The sequence below is a fragment of the Peromyscus californicus genome, unplaced genomic scaffold, assembly GCF_007827085.1.
Source record: "Peromyscus californicus insignis strain IS unplaced genomic scaffold, ASM782708v3 Scaffold_23__1_contigs__length_62951481, whole genome shotgun sequence".
In the NCBI taxonomy this organism is placed as follows: Eukaryota; Metazoa; Chordata; class Mammalia; order Rodentia; family Cricetidae; genus Peromyscus; species Peromyscus californicus.
The window spans coordinates 7,573,453-7,594,133 of record NW_026294534.1 but is presented as its reverse complement, the minus strand read 5'-3'; the positions used below and the strand labels follow the sequence as shown (position 1 = coordinate 7,594,133).

At 48.8% G+C, this 20,681-nt stretch overlaps 1 protein-coding gene across 2 annotated transcripts in view; it reads left to right on the top strand.

Annotated features, from left to right (window-relative positions):
• The window catches only part of Tubgcp3 (tubulin gamma complex associated protein 3), a 64,183-nt gene that overhangs the window by 20,934 nt on the left and 22,568 nt on the right, over positions 1 to 20,681 (top strand). For both annotated transcript variants that reach the window (XM_052751661.1, XM_052751662.1), the window contains exons 7-16: positions 1,576 to 1,694; positions 2,221 to 2,346; positions 5,919 to 5,987; positions 6,303 to 6,435; positions 7,639 to 7,805; positions 15,225 to 15,335; positions 15,618 to 15,726; positions 17,073 to 17,262; positions 19,361 to 19,496; positions 20,522 to 20,590. In XM_052751661.1, coding sequence (XP_052607621.1) covers positions 1,576 to 1,694; positions 2,221 to 2,346; positions 5,919 to 5,987; positions 6,303 to 6,435; positions 7,639 to 7,805; positions 15,225 to 15,335; positions 15,618 to 15,726; positions 17,073 to 17,262; positions 19,361 to 19,496; positions 20,522 to 20,590 — 1,229 coding nt within the window. The remainder of the gene's footprint in view (positions 1 to 1,575; positions 1,695 to 2,220; positions 2,347 to 5,918; positions 5,988 to 6,302; positions 6,436 to 7,638; positions 7,806 to 15,224; positions 15,336 to 15,617; positions 15,727 to 17,072; positions 17,263 to 19,360; positions 19,497 to 20,521; positions 20,591 to 20,681) is intronic.

Below are 20,681 nucleotides of genomic sequence, written 5' to 3'. Positions count from 1 at the left end.
CCTTGTAAGTCAAGGACGTGAAAGCCTTTGGCCATGCAATTGTCCCCATGGAGAACTCACACATGTCACCTTCTCTACACATTATCCCACCATGTGTAAAGGTGGGTACTCGGGTGACATATGCCCGTGTGTGACGCAAGCCAGTGCATTGTCCTCAGCCTGCATACCTGTGTTCCCCACATAGACAGAGGGGACTTGGAAGAAGTAGATGAGAGTAAGAAGGAGCAGTGGGGGAGACAGGGACAGTAAGAAGGAGCAGTGGGGGAGACAGGGACAGTAAGAAGGAGCAGTAGGGGAGACAGGGACAGTAAGAAGGAGCAGTGGGGGAGACAGGGACAGTAAGAAGGAGCAGTGGGGGAGACAGGGACAGTAAGAAGGAGCAGTGGGGGAGACAGGGACAGTAAGAAGGAACAGTGGGGGAGACAGGGACAGTAAGAAGGAGCAGTGGGGGAGACAGGGACAGTAAGAAGGAGCAGTGGGGGAGACAGGGACAGTAAGAAGGAGCAGTGGGGGAGACAGGGACAGTAAGAAGGAACAGTGGGGGAGACAGGGACAGTAGTAGCATGGCTGCTTTAGCCCAGGTGCACTTGCTAAAGGCATAAATACTTATTTTCCATGACAGTTTTCAGAATAATTCCAGTTTGAGTAGTAAGTACATGCTGCTTACAAGAGATACATTTTAAGAGGGTTACAAATAGGTTAAAAGTAAGTGGTTAGATGCTTTAAAGTCAGCCATGGAGAAGGGGAGTGCCTCTGTCAGGGTAGACTTCAAGTAGCGAGATGGAGGTGGTCTTCAGGATAATGAAGGTGTACTCCTGAGGAAGATTCAGTGAGTCTGCTGTACGTGCCAGGAGAGTTTACCCTGCTCCCGTCTAGGTGGGCAGGAGAAAGAAAGAACAGGAGCCCCTGGCTCACAACCGGCTGGCTGTTAGCTGCTGCTTGGTAACTGAACCACAGGTGGGAATGGGCAAGAATGCCGTGTGAGGTTTGAAGGACACGGTTAACCTCTAGGTGATTGCAGCAGTTTTGCCCCCAGCCAAGGATGAACAAGCTGAACTCTGTGTGGTGGCTCTGAATGCTGCCTGCTCCTGACTCTCTCTCTGGGTCCCCTCGACATCCTGGGTTTCTGGGTGTTGCTCTTCCTCTTTGTGCTCATTTTTGGCTAACCCCCTAAGTTTATGGTGGCATTTGTTCAGAAGACCTGGGGAAGCTGATGTTTTTTCTGGGCCACGAACTCCATTTCTGGTGGTGTTAGAAGGATCACCCTGCAATAAGCTGTTGTCACCCACCCCTGCTGTGGGGTTACTCCCTATGGTGGATTTGTGCTGTTACCTGTCTGATGGCCATGGGGAGGCTTGTCTTCAGACCTCGGCAGGACACTGCAGGAGCCCCGCCCCTCAGGAAGCCCCTCCTTCCCTGTCTTACGCGGCTCTTGCTTCTTGAGCTCACTTAACGCACAGCTCAGTAGAGATGGTATATGTGGTCTGGGAGCAAATGTATAGCACACAGCCAATCAGTCATGCACCTCATTTTCCGTGGAGAGTGTTCCTTACTGTCTTAAAAATCACTTTGCAGGCTCGTTGGAAGTTACTGAAGCAGCTCTTGTGAGGGATATTCTTTACGTGTTCCAGGGCATTGACGGCAAAAACATCAAAATGAGCAGCACCGGGAACTGCTACAAAGTGGAAGGCAAGGTATGCCGGCAGAGTCTTGCCTGCGGTGCTCAGACAGGAGGGCTCACTGAGTCCCGTATCATCAAGCTTCTTACTGCCGGCATCCGGGGCTTGGCAGAGTGGGCACCGAGCGAGTTGCACAGCTGGATTTGGTTTCTCTCCCTGCCCTGTCATGGCCGATCTCTGTGGCAGCGCTTGGTGGTCCCCATGAGTCACTGATGGGGCTGCTGCAGGGTAGAGGACCCAGGAAACAGGCCAGTGCGGAGTCTTGTCCTGGACACGGCATTCCTGACGCAGGCTCCCACATCCCACCCCTGTGAGTGACGACTCTGTGTCTCTGCGGACTGTCAAGGTCCCAGTGGGCACGGCCCAGAATGCTGTTCCACAGGGTGACACAGCAGGAGCCTGGCGTCCTCACACTGTGCCCTCCCCTTGGTGGTGTGGTCCTTACTTCTAACTTCCTCGGGCTGGGGGTTGAGGTGAGACTGTCAGAGCAAGTGCCTGGGGCTGATGCTGAGTTCTGACCTCTGGTGTGCTTCCTTTCCAGGCAAACTTAAATAAATCTTTGAGGGACACGGCAGTCCGGCTTGCAGAGCTGGGATGGTTACACAACAAAATCAGGAAATACGCTGACCAGAGGAGCCTGGACCGCTCTTTTGGACTTGTAGGCCAGGTGTGTTCATCACAGTTAGGTCTGACGTGCTTAATCTGTGTAAGGCTTGCGTGTGAAATTCACTGTCAAGGCTCTTCCCAAGGAAAGTGTCCTTGGTGACTGATGATGCTGTCAGCCAGAGTCCACTGAGAACAGGCAGACTCGGAGCTGGTGAGGGGATGGCCGATGGAGGTCAGAGGAAAGAGCTGGGGAGAGGTCGGGACTTCGAAGTGGGAAAGCGTGGGCCTGCGCTGTAGCCATCACTGCCGCCTGGGGGAAAGGAAGGGCCCTGGGAGTATGACCAGACCTTCAGGTGCCCCCCATTTCCAGTGCTGCGGATGTGGGGAGTGGGGACCTGCTGCTCTCGCTGATTGGATGGCCGTGGCTGGGGCACTGATGGACCTGCATGCCACTTGAAGCAGACACCTTTCCCCCGACTGCTGGATCTTGAGGGGAGCAGCAGATATAAAGTGAGCGTGGGGTTCTTCCAGAGTCCCGGCCTCTTGCAGAGGTTTAGTGGTGTGTGCCTTTGGCCTCAGTTGCATTCTTAGGCAGTAATTGCTGCCAGTGATATCTACAGCTACTGAGAGGATCACAGAGGCAGCATGGAGAGCTGCTGGAGAGTGACTGTTAGCCAGGAGCGTGGCAGGGGCAGCGTGGCTGTTAGCCAGGAGCGTGGCAGGGGCAGCGTGGCCAGTGGCCAGGAGCATGCCAGGGGCAGTGTGGCTGTTAGCCAGGAGCATGGCAGGGGCAGTGTGGCTGTTAGCCAGGAGCGTGGCAGGGGCGGCATGACCAGTGGCCAGGAGCATGGCAGGGGCAGTGTGGCTGTTAGCCAGGAGCATGGTAGGGACAGCATGGTTGGTGGCCAGAGGTGAGGCAGGGGCAGTGTAGCTAGTGGCCAAGAGCATGGCAGTGTGTAGGAGTGTAACAGGCAGCGTGACTGGTGGTCAGGAGTGTTACAGGCAGCGTGGCTGGTAGTCAGGAGTGTCATGGGCAGCGTGGCTGGTGGTCAGGAGTGTCACGGGCAGCGTGGCTGGTGGTCAGGAGTGTCACGGGTAGCGTGGCTGGTGGTCAGGAGTGTCACGGGCAGCGTGGCTGGTGGTCAGGAGTGTAATGGGCAGCGTGGCTGGTGGTCAGGAGTGTAATGGGCAGCGTGGCTGGTGGTCAGGAGTGTAATGGGCAGCGTGGCTGGTGATCAGGAGTGTGACTGTGAAGTGAGACCTCAGAGATGAAATCCGGCTTCACATTTGACAGTCCGTCCCTTTGCACAGATTCTGTCCATTCTCATTGTTCCTTTCTGCAATAGGAGGGTGAAGAGGGAGTGCATAGTTAGCCGCTGGTCCTGAGTCTGCCTCTTTCCTCTCGTGCTGTCTACTCTCCAGACACTAGCCCAGGTGACCATCGCCCTTCTGAGGGCTGACACTAAAAGCAGGCTTTGCAGGGCTGACTTTACTCACCCCACCCTTCTTCATTCTGTCTGCGACGACAGTGTCTTCTTTCTGGTGGAGTGGAATCCAGTGAGTTTCCACGTGTGGCTGTTGTGAGTGGTGCTGCAGCGGTGGATGCAGAACAGCCCTTCCCTCAGCACTGGCTCTGTGTCCTTTGGACGTGGGTCCTGGGTGTTGGCATCTGGAAGTTCTACTTTTAGTTATTTGAGGAGCTTCTGCATAGCTGATGCAGCGTCTGTCCGTCCCCGTCCCCGTCCCTGTCCCCCCACCACCTCTCCACAGCGTGCTGACTCCCCCTTCCTCCTCATCCCCTGATAATGGTGGTTCTTCTGGAGTTAGGCTGTTTCTCTGGTTTTGATTTGCATTTCCTTGGTGATTAGTGGCTCTGAACATTTTCTCATATGCCCATTGGCTGTGTCTTTTAAGAAATGTCCAATTCTGTACTTTAAAAAATCAGACTCTGGGTTTCTTCATCCTTTATATATTCTGGGTATCAATGACTTGTCAGATGTGTGTCTTAGATATTTTATCACTGTAGTAGTGTCATAAGAATCTTACAGTCTTTAAATCCTGTTCTCTTATGCTATTGATTACCCTAACGTCTCTAAAAATAGCAGGTGGTATTTATTCATTGATTCTGCAGAAGCAGAAGTCGTACTACAAAAGTTTGTCTTGAAGTGCTCTGACAGTGGAGGCAGGTACATGTAACTCCTGTATTTCCTGCTGTTGAAGTCAAGAAGTGATGGCTGGCCGGCCACATTAGACTTGTTGAGTGCTCTTGTTGGGGCGATCTGTGTGCCTCTTGTCCTGGGTAGTTACTATGCATGTTCTCTCTGCGGCCTCAGCAGAACCCATCTCCTACTCCAGATGGCACAGAACTGTGCGGACGGAGATGCTGGCTTCCAGTACAGTTCTCAGCCTCCCTTCTCTTCTGGCAAGCCCAGGCAGCCCAGCCCAGCTAGCCACTCAACTCTTTGGCTAGGTGTGCTCACGGCACCCTGCTGTGTGGACGTTTGGTGTGGAACCACCTGTAATTTGAGCTGTGTGGTCTGCGGGTTTGCATTCTCCATGGCACACTGCAACTGGAGCTCTTGATCGTTTGATAAATGGTTTATTATTTTTATTTTTTAACCTTATATGGTTGTGGTTCTGCCCTCTCGGAGGCTGAGTGGCGGCTTTGTAGAATGTGACGATGTGCCTGAACAAATTCCACATCTGTTTCTGTGAGCATTAGGGAAACTTAGTAGTTTAGTAAGGATTTCTATGCCCCTGTGCAAATTATTTCCTTATATAGAACTGGCAGAGTGTATGTACGGTGGTGTGTGGTGGAGGGTCAGCCTTCATTGGGAGCCCAGGATTTCACTCCAAGGTCTGTGGTTCCCTTGGTTGGGACAGTTCGTCTTGCAAGTCTGACTTTGGAAGTGTTGCTGTGTGTCTATAAAGCTGGTGTGCTTGTCTTTAGAGCTACAGAAGATTAAAATGTGCATTTTATGTTCATCTTTATAGCTGAAAGGGCATTTTATTTTTCTGTCTGGTAAAATAAGCCCGTATTTTATGAGATTGTATTTTGCATTGAGGTGTGTGGGAAACCATGGAGCTGAATATTTATTTAAAGAGGATAGATTTTAGCCTTTGCTAGTGTGTTTATGGTGGCTTGTCTTGCAAAGCAGACTTTGGGCTGTGTGCTCTGTTTATAGCCTTGGGTTCATGCCAAGAGGGTCTTACATTGGACTGTAGGCCAGTGGGGCTCTTCTTTACTGCTTCTGAGAGTGTGCATTTAGTTCAGGCTGGAAATGCAGAGAGAAGTGCTCAGTGCACTGAGTGGGAAAGTAAACCATGTCAAAACAGCCTGGGAAGTTCCTAATGCTTGGAAGAGCATTGAAGAAAGTTACTGTAACTCTGAAACTTAGAAAGGCCACCATCTTAAAGGGCCATCTTCTAAAGTGACCACATTTTTAGCTTCATGAAAACCTTTCACATCTCCATTTCTCTTCTGCAAGGTTTGTGTTTTTTGTTATTAGAACAGACACTACAGGTCCAGGATTTCAGTTCTGCTGAGCTCCTTGAGAAGGCGTCTCCTCCCGCCCAGAGAGAGCCGTTGTGTGTGCATGGTCATGCTAACCCCGCTTTCTCCCTCCCACACAGAGCTTCTGTGCTGCCTTGCATCAAGAGCTCAAAGAGTACTACAGGCTCCTCTCTGTTCTGCACTCTCAGGTAAGCGCTTCCCTTGGAATCCGTCCAGTTCTCAAGAGTTAGAAAATGGACACGGTAGAGGGGATTTTGTTCCTTCATGCACATACAAGAGTAACCATGTTCATAGTACAAGATTTGTTCACTGCATCCCAGAGCCAGTGAACTGCTCATTTCCGGGTCCTGGCTGCCATATGACGTCTTCGTTGTGTGCAGTCTGAGAGCGCTGCAGTTTCCCAGAGGGACCCTGACCTTATTGTTAGATTCACTTTGTGTGGGTTAGGGGCTGACGGCTTGTACTCAGTTACTTCTGTTTAACCTTTCCCTGTTGTTTTTTAGCTCCAGCTAGAGGACGATCAGGGTGTGAATTTGGGACTAGAGAGTAGCCTCACACTGCGGCGCCTCCTGGTTTGGACATACGACCCCAAAATAAGACTAAAGACCCTCGCTGCGCTGGTAGATCACTGCCAAGGTCTTCTGAGTTCCTCTTTTCTGTGCCTCTAGACTTGAGTGCAAAACTTGTTTGTCGGCAGGGCCCATGGTTCTGCTCTGCTTGAGGGTACACTCAGTGAACACAGATAATAGATACAGGCTTGCAGGGAAAGTCACCTGGTACCAGTGTGGTCTGCTTGTTAGCCTGAGGCTCTCAGGGCGCCACTGAGACGAAACTGGGAAGGGGGTGCATCTGGTGACCAGAGGCAGCTCTGTGGGCTGCATGCCAGGGCACATGCCTGCCTGTGCCCTACCTGCACACTTGTTTACCTCACAGCCTTCTCTGCCTTCCCGTGCTCTGGACTGTCTGCTGCTATCCCTCCCTGAGTTGCCCAGGACCTGAACTTGAGCACCCCTGAGTCCAGGTTCACCACGTACTGTCCGGGGGTAGCTTCCCTCACCCTGGTAATTCTGTGAAACAGAGAGAAGTGGGACAGAGCAAACCGCTCCTCCACTCCTCCTCACCACACCCCTCCCCAGCTGGGTGCCTGCCATCATTCCTCTTCCCTCTGGCTTCTTCCCCTCTGCAGTAGGTATTGGCCACTGAAGCCCTGCAGCTGTCTTGCAGCAGTTTGTCCGTTCTGTTTGGTGTTTGGCAGATGTTGTTGTAAGAACTGCTCCTGAGTTCCTAGGCTCATCAGCCTCTCTGCTTGCACACCAGAGCCGTCTGTGTAAGACTAGAGGCCACGTCGAACCCTCCACGTCCGATACAGCACTGACCACTATGCTTGCTTGCGTTGCCGGAAGCCATTCTGCCGCTTCTGCGCCCCGCAGGGTCCTCCTGGGCCCACCTGCCGAGCCATGCCGGGGAGTTGGGCTTGTGCGCCACACCCCGAGTCTTGTCCCTCTTGCTCCTTCGACCCTTTCTTCTCGTGGCTACTATGGTGTGTGGTGCACTGCAGTGTGAACTGTGGATTTCAAGTGTCACTTTTATAACTGAAAAACTCCTTGGCTGACTTCTGCTTGAGTGTGCAAAGCCAGATACTGAATCCTGGTGCCTGGGCCTTGCTGCATCGCATTGCTGCTGCTATTGCTAAATATAAGAAGTTCTCACCGACTCAGGAGAGCAGATGCACTTGTCTCTGCTACTTGACTGTCGCTGGTTTAGTGTTATGGGATTGGTTTGTGCCATGAATTCAAATTTGGGTATTTATTTCTGTGTCTTTTTTCCTCATTCCCCTAGGACGGAAAGGGGGTGAGCTGGCCTCTGCTGTCCATGCCTACACAAAGACAGGAGACCCCTACATGAAGTCCCTGGTGCAGCACATTCTGAGTCTGGTGTCCCACCCTGTCCTCAGCTTCCTTTACCGATGGATCTATGACGGGGAGCTGGAGGACACTTACCATGAAGTAAGTACCAAGACTCAGGGCTAGGAGATGCCGGTGTTGCCTTCTCCAGTGTGATTTACCTCGACCGTTATCATTTCCTGTGACCGGGACTGTGCCTGCACCTCATTGGAAGGCCATTCACGTTTGGCATTGTGCTTTGTGATGAGTGCAGTCATGAGGTTAGGGGAAGCTGCTCTCCCAGGTTCAGTGCTGGGAGCTCAGCCAGGTGGAAGTGCATGCCGCTGCATGCCGGTGCGCCCTCGCTGACTGACCGAGCACGGCTGGTGACACAGCTCTGGGGAGCCGTCTCTTCATGTGGTCATTTATAAGCTTGGTCAGCTGTGCTGTTGGTTTGAATGCAGCAAGCGAAGGCATTTGTGCTTATGTTCCTTTTGGAACGTAGGCAGTTACGGTGTGATGCAACATGCAGAACCATGCAGCAAACCCCAGAGGATTCCGTAGTTGTTGGGGACCAGGGCTAGGAACATCACACCCAAAAGTGTTGTCAGTAGCACTAAGGAATGGAAAGACAGGAACCCGATAAAAGTGGTATCATATATTAACACATGCTAAGAGGTTAAGAAATACATAGATGCCACGCTAAATACAGCATTCCTCACGAAAACTCCAGTGTTTGCCATGGAAGTGGGTGCAGGAGAGGCATTTTTTTTGTGGGGAGGGGAGGTTGAATCCAGGCCACATGCTTGCTAGACAAATGCTCAAGCACTAAGCTACATGCCCAGACGTCTTTCTGGATTTCTGAAATGTGTGATACAGACACTGATTTACCGTGATGTGGTACGGTATACACTTGGGGTCTTCTTCTGAAGACACCTGGTTGCTGGGAACATGGGTAAGACTTTAAGGTCTGATTTATGGTGTGTGTGTGTGTGTGTGTGTGTGTGTGTGTGTGTGTGTGTGTGTGTCTGTGCGCACGTGCACGCATGTGTGCGGAAGCCGGAAGTTAGTCTCATGCATTTGCTCTTCAGACAACTTTCACCTTCACCTTTTGAGGCAGGGTCTCTCACTGACCTGGAACTTGCTGAGTAGACTAGGCTGGCCCTCCAGCATGCCCCAGGAGTCAGCCTGTCTCTGTCACTCCAGTACTCAGTTTACAAGTATGTGCCACTTCACCCAGGGTTCTTGTTTGTTTGTTTTTAATGGTGGTGTTATTTTTCTACTTTTTTTTCATAGAATATTCTGATTATGGTTCCCCTTCCCTCAACTCCTTCCAGGTCTGCCCTGCCTCCCCTCCCCCCAAATCCATACCCTTTCTCTCTCACTAGAAAACAAATGGGCATCTAGAAAATAATAATAAAATACGATAAAAAACATGCCAGAGAGATCCAGGACAGGATCCAAAGCTACACAGAGAAACCCTGTCTCGAAAAACCAAAAAAAAACCCAAAAAAACAAAAAAATACCAGAATAGAACAAAACAAATGGATAAACAGAAGAAAGAGAGGCCAAAAAAAGGCACAAGAAACATATAGATGCAGAAACACACACACAAATCCCATCAAAACACAAAATTGGAAACCATATATATATGCAAACGACTATAAGGTAAAGAAAAAAAAAAAAGAACCTTATTTTATTTTAAATTGTGTGTGTGTAAGGACGGTGCCCACAGAGCCCAGAGAGGGCTTTGGCTCCCCTGGAGCTGGAGTTATAGGAAGTTGTGAGTCACCCAGTGTGGGTGGTGGGTATCAAACTTCCGTCCTCTGTGATTGCCATACCTGGTCTCTGCAGCCTTTGCCAGGCTGGCTTTGTTTTTCGTCACCCGTTGACCCATCTCTCTGCCCTAGGTTTTGTAAGTTACTGAGTGAGCATCTTTGTTGAGTTCAGTAGAATTGGTTCATCTTGTCACTCAACAAACATAACCTCAGTTCTTGTCCCATTGGTAAAGATTTTATTTTCATGCTTTTCTTTGGACTTAATTTAAAATTTCTAGAGAAGTTCCATGAGTTCTGCAAACATCCCCTGGGTCCTTCCCCAGGGTTACCTGAGAGCTACAGTGTCACTGCGTTGACTCATCAGTCTTCTCAGACCTCCTCACACCAAGGAGTCTGAGGTCTGATGCTGATGCAAAACCCCTGAATTCACACAGGCACCCGCAAGACCAGGGTCCCCAGTTTGCCTGCCAGGTCCTTTGCCCAGTGACCCTTTGACCCTGGTGCTCATTTGCCCCGCTCCTTTTGTTGGTGAGTGACGCCTGGTGAGGGTGGGTGCAGTGTGGTCTTCATGGGGTTGTCGTGTTGTCCTCGAAGTCATGCTGCTGTGTCTGGAACCTGCTCCCTTGCTGCTGGGTCTGCCTCACTGCCTAGATCTGCATAGCGTTCGGCCTGTTGAGGGCATTCGGGGCCAGGGTGAGACGAGCGGCAAGTGGCAAGATCCAGGTGGACTGGTGGGTGACATGTGGCCATCTTCTGTCCCTGAGTATAGATCCCTGATGTCTGTCATTGTCTGGTGAACTCTATAAATAGGTTTTGTGTAAGTTTTAAGTCACTTTTGGGAAGATTATCTCTAACTGCAAATAGTAGATTTACCGTACAAAGTCGGTAGGTTAGAGAGTTACATTGTGTATTTGATTGTTGTGTAATACAAGCTTGAGGGTTTTGCCTCTTTAGTCCTTGCGTAGGCTAATTCTTCAGCAGGGCCAAAGTGAGTTATAATTTGATTGTGAAATCGAATGTCTTCAGTGACTGTATGTGAGCTGTGCAGTCATTGTAGTTTATGGAATACCTGCACAGGAAATGCTTCTTCAGCCCTCAGATGAGGGTGCAGATACCGGCCAAGAGAAACTGGACAGGAGCCAAGTGGAAACTGTGAGCTGAAAACTGCCAGGCTCCTGTGCTTAGTCTTCACGGTCAGCCTGAGTGGCCGAGGAGTCCTGGTAAAGCACAGCCACCTGGGTGTGTCTGTGAAGAAGAGCCCAGCGAGGACTAGTTAGGATGTGAGCAGCACCCCAGAGGCGGGCTGGGGGCCCAGGCTCCACAACGGGGGACAGAGACAGCTCTGCATGCTGCCTGCCACTGTGGATGGAACCTCTGAACTGTGACCAGGATAAGCCTTCCTTTCTTAGCTGTGTTACTGTCACAGCAGCAGACCATCCAAGTTTGCTCTACAGCGGACTTGAACAGAGAGACGAGACGCACCCACTGCCTGGAAGTGAAATGAGGCCATCCAGTTTGACAGACAGAGGAACAAGGAGGGAAGGGAAGAGACAACTTGAGTCTGTGGCATAGAACTGATGAACAAAATCCTCATTATCAGTGTTCAATCGGCGAGAGACGCAATGAAGAGGTCCATAGAGCAGCGAGACGTGTTATAATGGAACTACAGAGAGCCAGAGACAGGGAAACAGTCTTCCAGCAGCTGCCTTTCCAGGAGAAGGCCAGAAGGTGGCGGGTGTGTGGACTAACCTCACTGGGAATTCTGCAGCAGTCATTCTCAAGCAGAAATGGAGAAAGAAGAGATCCTCTTCAGTAAAACCCAAGATTTCCCAGAATGCAAACTTGCCCAAACTGATTCACAAAGGAACAGGAATGTACGCAGACCTCCAGCAGGTCAGTGGGTCTGTCAGTGATTGAGAAATGCCCTGAGGAAAGGCAGTGATGAGAAGATGGCTTGGTTGGTGAGTTTCTGTACAGACTCACCATGGGCCTTCTCAAACTCTAGGACGTACAATGGGAAGGAGCGTGAAGTCTGTTTTATGAGGCCACTGTAGCACCACACAAGACACATAATGGGCACAAAGCCTCCACTCTACCAGGAAGCAGAATTCAGGAGCGTATTGAAAATGCTCTTATAGCAAGGGGATTCATCCCAGTAATACAGAGGTGTGGTCATAGTCCACCAGTGTGACAACCATGGTAATAGTGTAGGGACACAATCTACTCTGTTCATGCTAGAGAACTGTCTGGTGACATTTGGCACAGTTTGGTGACAAAATGCTGAAACCTGGACCAGAAAGGAACTTTTTTGAAACAGTAACAGCTAATGAGGCCGTCGTCCGCCTTCTCCCTGGATGAGGACCAAGACAAGGACTCCACATCACCACTCTTCCTCGGCCTTGTGCCGAGTGCACACTCTAGGATAGGAATGAAGAGATCCGGTCAGGGAGAAAAGTACACTTACCCTTTCCAGATGACGTGATCTTAACGTCCAGAAAACCAAGCATGCACTGTGTAGATGTGCACTGGAAAGGGGGTACACTGTGTCTGAACTAAGTTCTCAAACTACAGCCACCCTCGGGCAAAATTCCTTGTGTTTCTCTACACTCAGTAAGCGTTGCAAACAGGAAATAAAACAGCTCCACTCACATCAAACACACTAAATACTTCAGGATAAAATTAGCGAAGGATCAGTCTGGTGCCCTTTGAAATACTGTACCTGGAGAGTTCGCCTGGTCCGTGACCTTTGTGACACAGGAAAGCTAGCTGACGGGGTTGCACCCCCTTTGAAGGTGCTGTGAGCTCTTCAGCATGAAGCAGGAGCCCTGGCGTCCGTCGATAGCAGGCAGGTTGGTGTGGGAGCTGCTCTGCTCTGTGCTGTTGTATCTGATTCCTAGGAACTAAGTTGCATGCTGAGAAAATGTCCCCTTTGCTCCTGTTTTGGGGGTGGGGAGTGCACATTTGTCTAGCAGTTAATGAGAAATCAGGGTACAATGACATTTTATTTTTTTCCCTAGATTCTTTCTGTGTTTGACATAATGGTAGAAATTAAAGGACCTTGAGGGGAAAATACATCAATATAATGAAGGCTTATTGCAATTATATTCTGACCTTGGTTCTTCCCTCCGCCACCATCTGAGTCTCACAGAGTTCATTATATCCTCAAGATGAGCACCCCCTTTGTGCTCACGACTAGCTGCTCGCAGAGCGACTGCGCGCTCCTGTGCCCTAGATGAAGCAATGTGTTCGTGACTTCCAAAGATGACCGAATTGTCTGGGAGTTTTTTATGGATTAAATTAAAATTTCTTATTGTTCACACTGATAGAAACCCCGCTACACTCCAGCCATCAGGATAAATTGGTGTGCTGTCTGTAAAACCTAGCTCTTGTGTTTAAGTGAATAACAGAGAAATACAATTTATATGCAATTAATCTCATCTGTTGAATGGCAAGCCAGAGGGCAGTTGTAGCACAGAGATGGTAACCGGAGAGGCCCTCGCGGGGGGTTTGTAATGTTTTCTTGTTTTCCTCAGGGTTAAGTTCAGTGTGTGTTGCATGATAACCTCATCAGAGCAGAGTGTTTATTTCCCCAAGCTGCCGTGGTTATATATTTTTAATTGGAAAGGTAATATACAGTTAAAGGGTGTAAGATAGATTAGTTAGTTGAAAGCAAATGACCTTTCTCTGTGGTCACAAGAACACCAACATTCGTAAGCTTGGCCTTCAAAGTCAAGTGGGGACCTCGTCATTACAGCTGGGCAGTGGATTCCTACAGAAGAAAAACTGTTGACTGCTCTGAGAGAATGATGCTATCTAAAACAAAACAAATAACAGAATGGTTAGCTGGTGTCAATTATTAAAGTTTTTCTAATTCACAAATTATTTGTGCACTTTAAAAGTTTTGATAGTATAAACACATCTAACAGAAAAAGTTCATGTTAGTAATATGATCATGAGTAGGTAATATTTGTGTTTACTCTGTTTCAACTGGACTGTGTATCATGTCACACATAATTTTTTCTTAGAAGTAGGTAAATGAGTGTCACTTTCTGACATTAAATTCTTCTTCACCAAGTTCTTAAAATGTTCTTTGAAATCCTGACTAGCTATTAGTCTGGCCTATATTTGTAAATGTAAATTTGCATTTTGTTTTTCCTGGAAAGATTAGTGCTTTTCTTCATGTCCTTGGATATGAAAGAAACTTTATTTTTAATGGTTATATGATCATTATAGATCATTGACATATTCACATGCTTTTTAACATTTTCCCAACAAAACTGGCTTTATTCATCAATTGTGTGATTGTCTAAATGGAAAACCCAAGAAAAACCACTGTTAGAACTAATAAATATAATAGTTTCAAGCTTTCGGTATTTATTTGTTTGTTTACTTTTGAGGCGGGATCTTACTATGTAGAACAGGCTGGCCTCGATACTTGCAGAGATCTGCCTGCCTTCCAATTGTTAGCATTAAAGACATGCAGCACCATCCCAGAAAGCATATTAGAAGGATACGATACTTCAGTCAAAAAGATTTTGCCAATAAAAGATAATATTTTACTTAGAATAACTAATGCTAGCAATAATACAAACTAATGAAAGTAAAATGGTAAAACAGATGGAAGGTTACTTCTGTTATCTGGAGATGTGGAGATAGCATGAGAGTCGGAAAGCCCAAGGCTGTAACAATGACAGGATAGGGCAAATAAACAGCAGGGAACAGCTGCACACACTGGCAAGTGCTTCACTTTGGAAATTTGTAGTGTGTGTAATGTACGGATAACGTATGAAGACTGTTTACTAATAAAAGTTGAGATAGAAAGGTAGTCTAGAGACAGAAAAGACAGTCCGCAGGAGGAGAACACCAAGGGGAATTAGCACTGTGGGGGGATACTAACTTCATTTAGCTAAGGGTGAAGAAAGAGTGCAGGGTACCCTGCTGGTGGGGGTGCTAGCTGCACAGGCTTTGGAGATGTGTGTGGTGTCATATGTACAAATTGAACATCCCTCACCCGTCAGTTCTGCTTCCAGAAAGCATTTTGGTAGGGATCAGAGCAGTGGTACTCAGCCTTGTGGCTAAAGTGGAAGTGGCCTCTTTGTAGTGTGGATAAACTGGAGCAATGGCAGCTGGGTCTTTCCCTGCTACAGAAAGCCCTCTCTAGGGTGTGGGTGTGGGAGGGGGAAGATGAGAGTCACGTGAGAAAGTCTCTTCCTCTAGTACCCCTTGGCCGGTTGGTTGTAACTGGCCTTTGCACGGGAGGCCCTGTGTGCTGTGGGCACTGCTGTGGTGGCAGTTTGTGAGCTGTGTATGTGCTCGGGTGCTGCTGACCTGACCCAGCCTGTGGTGTGCTGCTCTGAAGTGGAGGCGGTCAGGAGCACGTGAACCCAGTGAGTGCTAAGAATGCTCTGGAATTCCATGTTGATACCATGCTCAGAACTCCATGAGCATGCAGAAGCAAGCCCTGAGGACATGGCTCCTGGAGGCTGCCAGGGAGAAGCTTCATTGATGCTCGTGCTGAGGCGCGCTCCTAAGTCTCCCAGGAAAGTGCGCTTTGTTTTTGTTGTAATTTGGGTTTAAATGTCTGGGAACATAATCAACTTCGCTTTCTGTCCAGAATGCTTTGTCAAACAGTTTATTGTATAAGTGAGTGGACTCCTAGTGTCTGAATAACTTACTTAGAGAATAACTATAATAATTTCTTTTGTTACTAGTCACTAATATTTTCCACAAATATTTCTAATGCTCAGTGTTCTTTTGCTTTTAGTTTTTCGTGGCGTCAGATCCGACCGTTAAAACCGACCGACTGTGGCATGACAAGTATACGCTGAGGAAATCGATGATCCCTTCCTTCATCACGATGGACCAGTCTAGAAAGGTAGGGCTGGAGGACACTGCTGTACTCAGAACGCGTGAACTATGTGATGGAGACGGATTGGCAGTGAAAGAAGCTTTCGCTGTGTTTTGCTGATGGACTGTGCTGATTGATGTTCGTTTCCCCGTGTGTTTTTTAGCTCCTGAACTCACTTATAAAGATGTGATGCTCGTGTCCTGTGGTTTTATTTCAGTAGCTAATACAAAACGTGTGAATATTTGAGATGTTTGGAATATATGAAATATGAAATACATGAAAAGTAATCATAGTTTATTTCCTTTCTAGGTCCTTTTGATAGGAAAGTCCATAAATTTCCTGCACCAAGTCTGTCACGATCAGACACCAACTACAAAAATGATAGCTGTGACCAAGTCTGCGGAGTCACCCCGTGACGGTACGGTCCTTTTGAGGGTGATGACGGAAGGGATGGGTAGAGTGACCATGGCTGGTCACTGTGATGGAGATGTGGTGACGATAGTGTGAGGTGGTGAGTATGAGACAGTGGTAGTGACCCTGGTGGTGACAGTGATGGTGACCTGGTGGTGACAGTGATTTGATAGTGACCCTGGTGGTGACAGTGATTTGATAGTGACCCTGATGGTGACAGTGATGGTGACTTGGTGGTGACAGTGATTGATAGTAACCCTGGTGGTGACAGTGATGGTGACTTGGTGGTGACAGTGATTGATGGTGACCCTGGTGTTGACAGTGATTGATAGTGACCCTGGTGTGATGACCCTTATAACCTATAACATCTATAGATGACTTGGATCACTAACACACCTTCACACAGAGCATGTGTGTACACCTGTGAAATAATGTGGCCATGTGGGTGTTCAGTCTTTAAAATATGAGTGAGACAGTAGCGTTGGAGCAGAGTTAACCGCTTCCTCCTTAGGAAACGCATTGCTTTATCCCCTTCATGATAAACAGATAGTAAATGAATGCAGCAGATGAGAAGGCAGTGTTAGCTCACGACTCAGACTGTGGAGGTCCATTTCTGTCTGCACTGTGCCTCTCCCTGTCAGCGGGTGGGAGCTGCTCCTCCTGCCCCTTCCTGTCCTCTCCTCCCGGCCTTCTGCGGCCGCAGTGTTCCCACACTCCCGCCATCTTGATTCCTTTACTCTGCATGTTGTATGGAAGTGGTACATGAAAACTCCAGCCGAGAGGTTTGGGGAGCCCCTGTCTCTCCACGATGGCTAAGGGCAAGGCTGACCTGTGGCAAGGGCTTCTGAGGTCAGGAGGCGGCCTGTGCAGTTCCTGAGAGTGCAGCATCCCACGCAAGTGGCTTGTGTGCAGACTTGTAACCTCTCGGGTGGTCCTGGGAGAGAGGTGGGATCCAGAGCCGGCTTTGGGAAGACGACTGTGTTTAAGAGATGGAAGAGGAGTCAGAAGACCATTTATAGCGCTGGAGTGAAGACCTTTCCATCATGATAGAACACGCAAGAGGTGTAGGTGGTCTCCTGGAGTAGTGAGACTTACTTTAATGACATCCTGCATGTGATCCTTGAGCTTACAGGCAGTGCTGGGCCCGTTCCTCCTGGAAATCAAGTGCCAGCATCAGCTCCTGGTACGGGGGATGCTGGCCTTTCCGTCTCAGACTGCTTTGCCTTGACTGACTGACTTGCTGGCTTGGGTCTACACTGATGGTTGGCTCTGGTTCCATGGATGCCTTTACTGTTCCTTTGTTAGGATACATGTTACACATGGATGTGTGCCTTTCCCTTTTGTTTTCTACAGCTGCAGATTTATTCACAGATTTAGAAAATGCATTTCAAGGGAAAATTGACGCTGCTTATTTTGAAACCAGCAAATATCTATTGGATGTCCTCAATAAGAAGTACAGCTTGCTGGAGCACATGCAGGCCATGCGGCGGTACCTGCTTCTGGGCCAAGGAGACTTCATAAGGCACCTAATGGATTTGCTCAAGTGAGAAGCTCCATCTGTAAAGTATGCAGTATCTCTAAAATGATAAAGACCTGACATCAGGAGGAAATGAATTGAATTCTTACAAAGTCTGTGTTTAAAACAAACTACACAGATAAAATTTTTGTGGCTTAAATCCCTTACTTTCTTCTCTGGTTGCCAGCAGACCATCAGATGTGTGCCTTGCAGAGTTCAGGGGGAAGCCTCATGTCCCAGTGAGCATCATGGCATGTACAGTAGCTCTCTGAGTGGGTGGAGTTGGGTAATAGTCACAGTCAATTTTGGCTTCAATTTGAAGTCACTTTGATAAATGCATGTTTTAAAGTGAGAAGCGTCGCCCTTCTCACTGTGATCCCTGTGGTCTTCCTCCTGTTGTGGGGCGTCCACACTTGGTGCAGCTCAGGGCTCCAGACAGGGCTGATGAGGACCGGGCCACGTGTGGGCACAGCAGGGCAGTATTTTCATTGAGACATTGGAAGGGGTTGTCACTTGCTGTGAATCAGTGTTCCCTTTAGGATACACAGTTAAACATTCCTCTTAGGACAAAAAAATAGCAAGTTACCTTTGCACCTCGCCTGTGCTAACGAAGCTGATGCTCTGGCCCTGTGGCCTCAAAGTTAGCTTTATCTGACTTCCTGGAGGTCCAGACCCCAGCTGTCCCATCTCATCACCTGGGGAGTTAGTGTGGTGGTGCTGACCTGGAGCTCCTGAGTTAGAGTTGGCCTTTGGCTGGTGTGGACGCTTGGCATTCCCACATACAGTAGAACATTTCCACACCAGAAGTGAGGGAGCTTTCCTGGAGAGTAGCGTGTGTGATAAGGAGCTGTTAAGGGGAAGACGTTCTCTAGGTGCTTGTGGGAGGAGTGTACAGGGTGTGGGGTGTGCAGAGTGGACACGTGTGTGGGCAGCCTAGCCAGGCAGTGCAGAGAGAGGTCTGGAGAGCACTGCAGACCCCTCTGCCCCTCTGCCCTCCTGGAGTGTCACCAGACACTGCAGTGTTCTCTTCTCAGAGGTGAGATTTAAGTGTAAAGGGAGAACCATCAGTCTCTCCTGCCTTCCCCTTGTCTCTACCCGGCACACCTGAGGCGATCTCTTAATCAAAGAGTGGGCGCTTCATGTGTGGAAATACAGCCCTTACCAATGAAGCATGGTGGTGTGGCGCTGATGGGCCTTTGGAACTATGATTTTTATACTTGTGTAGACATTGAGTCTTTGTAGGAAATTATAATAATCCTACCCATAGGCCAGTCATAATTGGGAAATTTCATCAAAATGTATAGCATTGTAAGTACTTTTAGCCTAAGCTGAATGAAAATTAATGTTTTAAGTATTTTGAAGAAATGTGCTTTCTACAACCCTGTGTGCAGTTAATGTCATGAAGCTTTTTTTGATGAAACAGTTTGTTAAAAGTATTTTAATAGATTTTAAGCACAGAGGTAGGAGAAAGAAGCACTCAGAAGACAGCCAAACATTCCAAATCATAGTGTGCGTGTTCAGAGTGGCTGGTTTTGTTGTCTCTACAGTGGGTACTGTAGGCAGAAGTTTCTGTCCCACCAGCAACTCCCAAATACCCAGCAGCTGCTTCCCAAATTACCACACAGAAGCTTATTTGAAGTCTAAATGCTCAGCCAGTAGCTCAGGCTTATTACTAACTAGCTCTTACACTCAAGTTAGCCCATAGCTCTTCTCTATGTTTTGCCATGTGTCTTGGTACCTTTTCTCATCTTCCTCGTGTCTGGCTGGCGACGGACTCCGCCCTTCCTCTTCCCAGCATTCTTAGTTTGGTTGGACCACTTATACTTCCTGCCTGGCTACTGGCCAATCAGCATTTCATTAAACCAGTTCAAGTGACAAATGTTTAGAGTGTGTAAGAGGATTATTCCACACCAGGGTACACACAGGGTTTTGGAGCTGTACTTGAAAGGGCTTCTAAGAAACCTACCTGAGACCACAGGGTGGATGCTAGGGGGCACCATAATGTTTTTATAAGTACATTTATCCATCCCATTTGTCTTTTTAGTTTTTGAACTTTTACTTTTTTAATTCATAATTTAAAAAAATTCAAATAACAATAACTTTAATTTTAAACACATTTCTTAAGACCAGAACTTGTTCGCCCAGCAACAACTTTATATCAGCATAACTTGACGGGGATTCTTGAAACGGCTGTTAGAGCCACCAACGCCCAGTTTGACAGTCCGGAGATCCTCAGGAGGCTAGATGTGAGGCTGCTGGAGGTATGTGAGGCTGCTGGGGATGTGTGAGGCTGCTGGGGATGTGTGAGGCTGCTGGGGGTGTGTGAGGCTACTGGGGGCGTGTGAGGGTACTGGGGGCGTGTGAGGGTGCTGGGGGCATGTGAGGGTACTGGGAGCGTGTGAGGATGCTGGGGGCATGTGAGGCTGCTGGGGGCGTGTGAGGGTGCTGGGGGCATGTGAGGCTGCTGGGGGCGTGTGAGGGTGCTGGGGGCATGTGAGGCTGCTGGGGGCATGTGAGGCTGCTGGGAGCATGTGAGGGTACTGGGGGCGTGTGAGGCTGCTGGGGGCATGTGAGGGTACTGGGAGCGTGTGAGGCTGCTGGGGGTAGCTGAGTCCCAGTGTCCTCTCTAGTTATTGTGTCAGGCACAAATGGGTCATTCCTGGAAACTAAACATCCTGGTTGTGCTCTGCCCTGTGTTAGAGGAGGCAAGTTCCCCTGCTTAAGTCACACTGTCTTACTAAGGGGACAGCTCCCAAGGCAGACACTGTGCATGAAACAGGTCCCACAGCGTATGGGGGCGTCTCAGATGTTTAGTAGTAAATAGGAGGTGATTCGAGTGGTCAGCAGGCAGGGACCACATCTGCTCCTCAGATCATTGGTGTCTGGGGGTGGAATGACAGCTGGAGGCGAGGCTGTGCTGGAGACGAGGCTGTGAACACGAGTCCTCACTGGCTGACCTTCGGTCACTCCTAGAACCCACTGGTTTTCTTGAAATACAGGCCTTTTGAGGTTTAGGGCCTGATAGGCCGTGTGGTTTTGTCCTAAAACGGTTCTGAACTTTGAACCTGTCTGTAGTGTTTGCAGAGCACACGTGGTGTGTTGCACTCCTCCTCACCACTGTCGATGCTGTGCTGGTGAGGAGGAGCCCTCTGCTCACACAGCAGAGCACTTCCTGGTGTAAAGCCTGTCCGTTACTTTGCCACTGCTTCTTTGAGCAGTTAACAGGTTCTTCAGCAGCAGTAAGTACAAGCCTTTCAGTCGTTTGTTGTTTATTTTATCACTGCAGGTGTCTCCAGGTGACACTGGATGGGATGTCTTCAGCCTGGATTACCACGTCGACGGACCAATTGCCACTGTAAGTCATTCTGTGTCCTCGTGTGATATTCACAGCTGCTGGATTGCTGGACATTTTATTGTTTCTAACTGGCTTTCTTGTCTAAAAACTA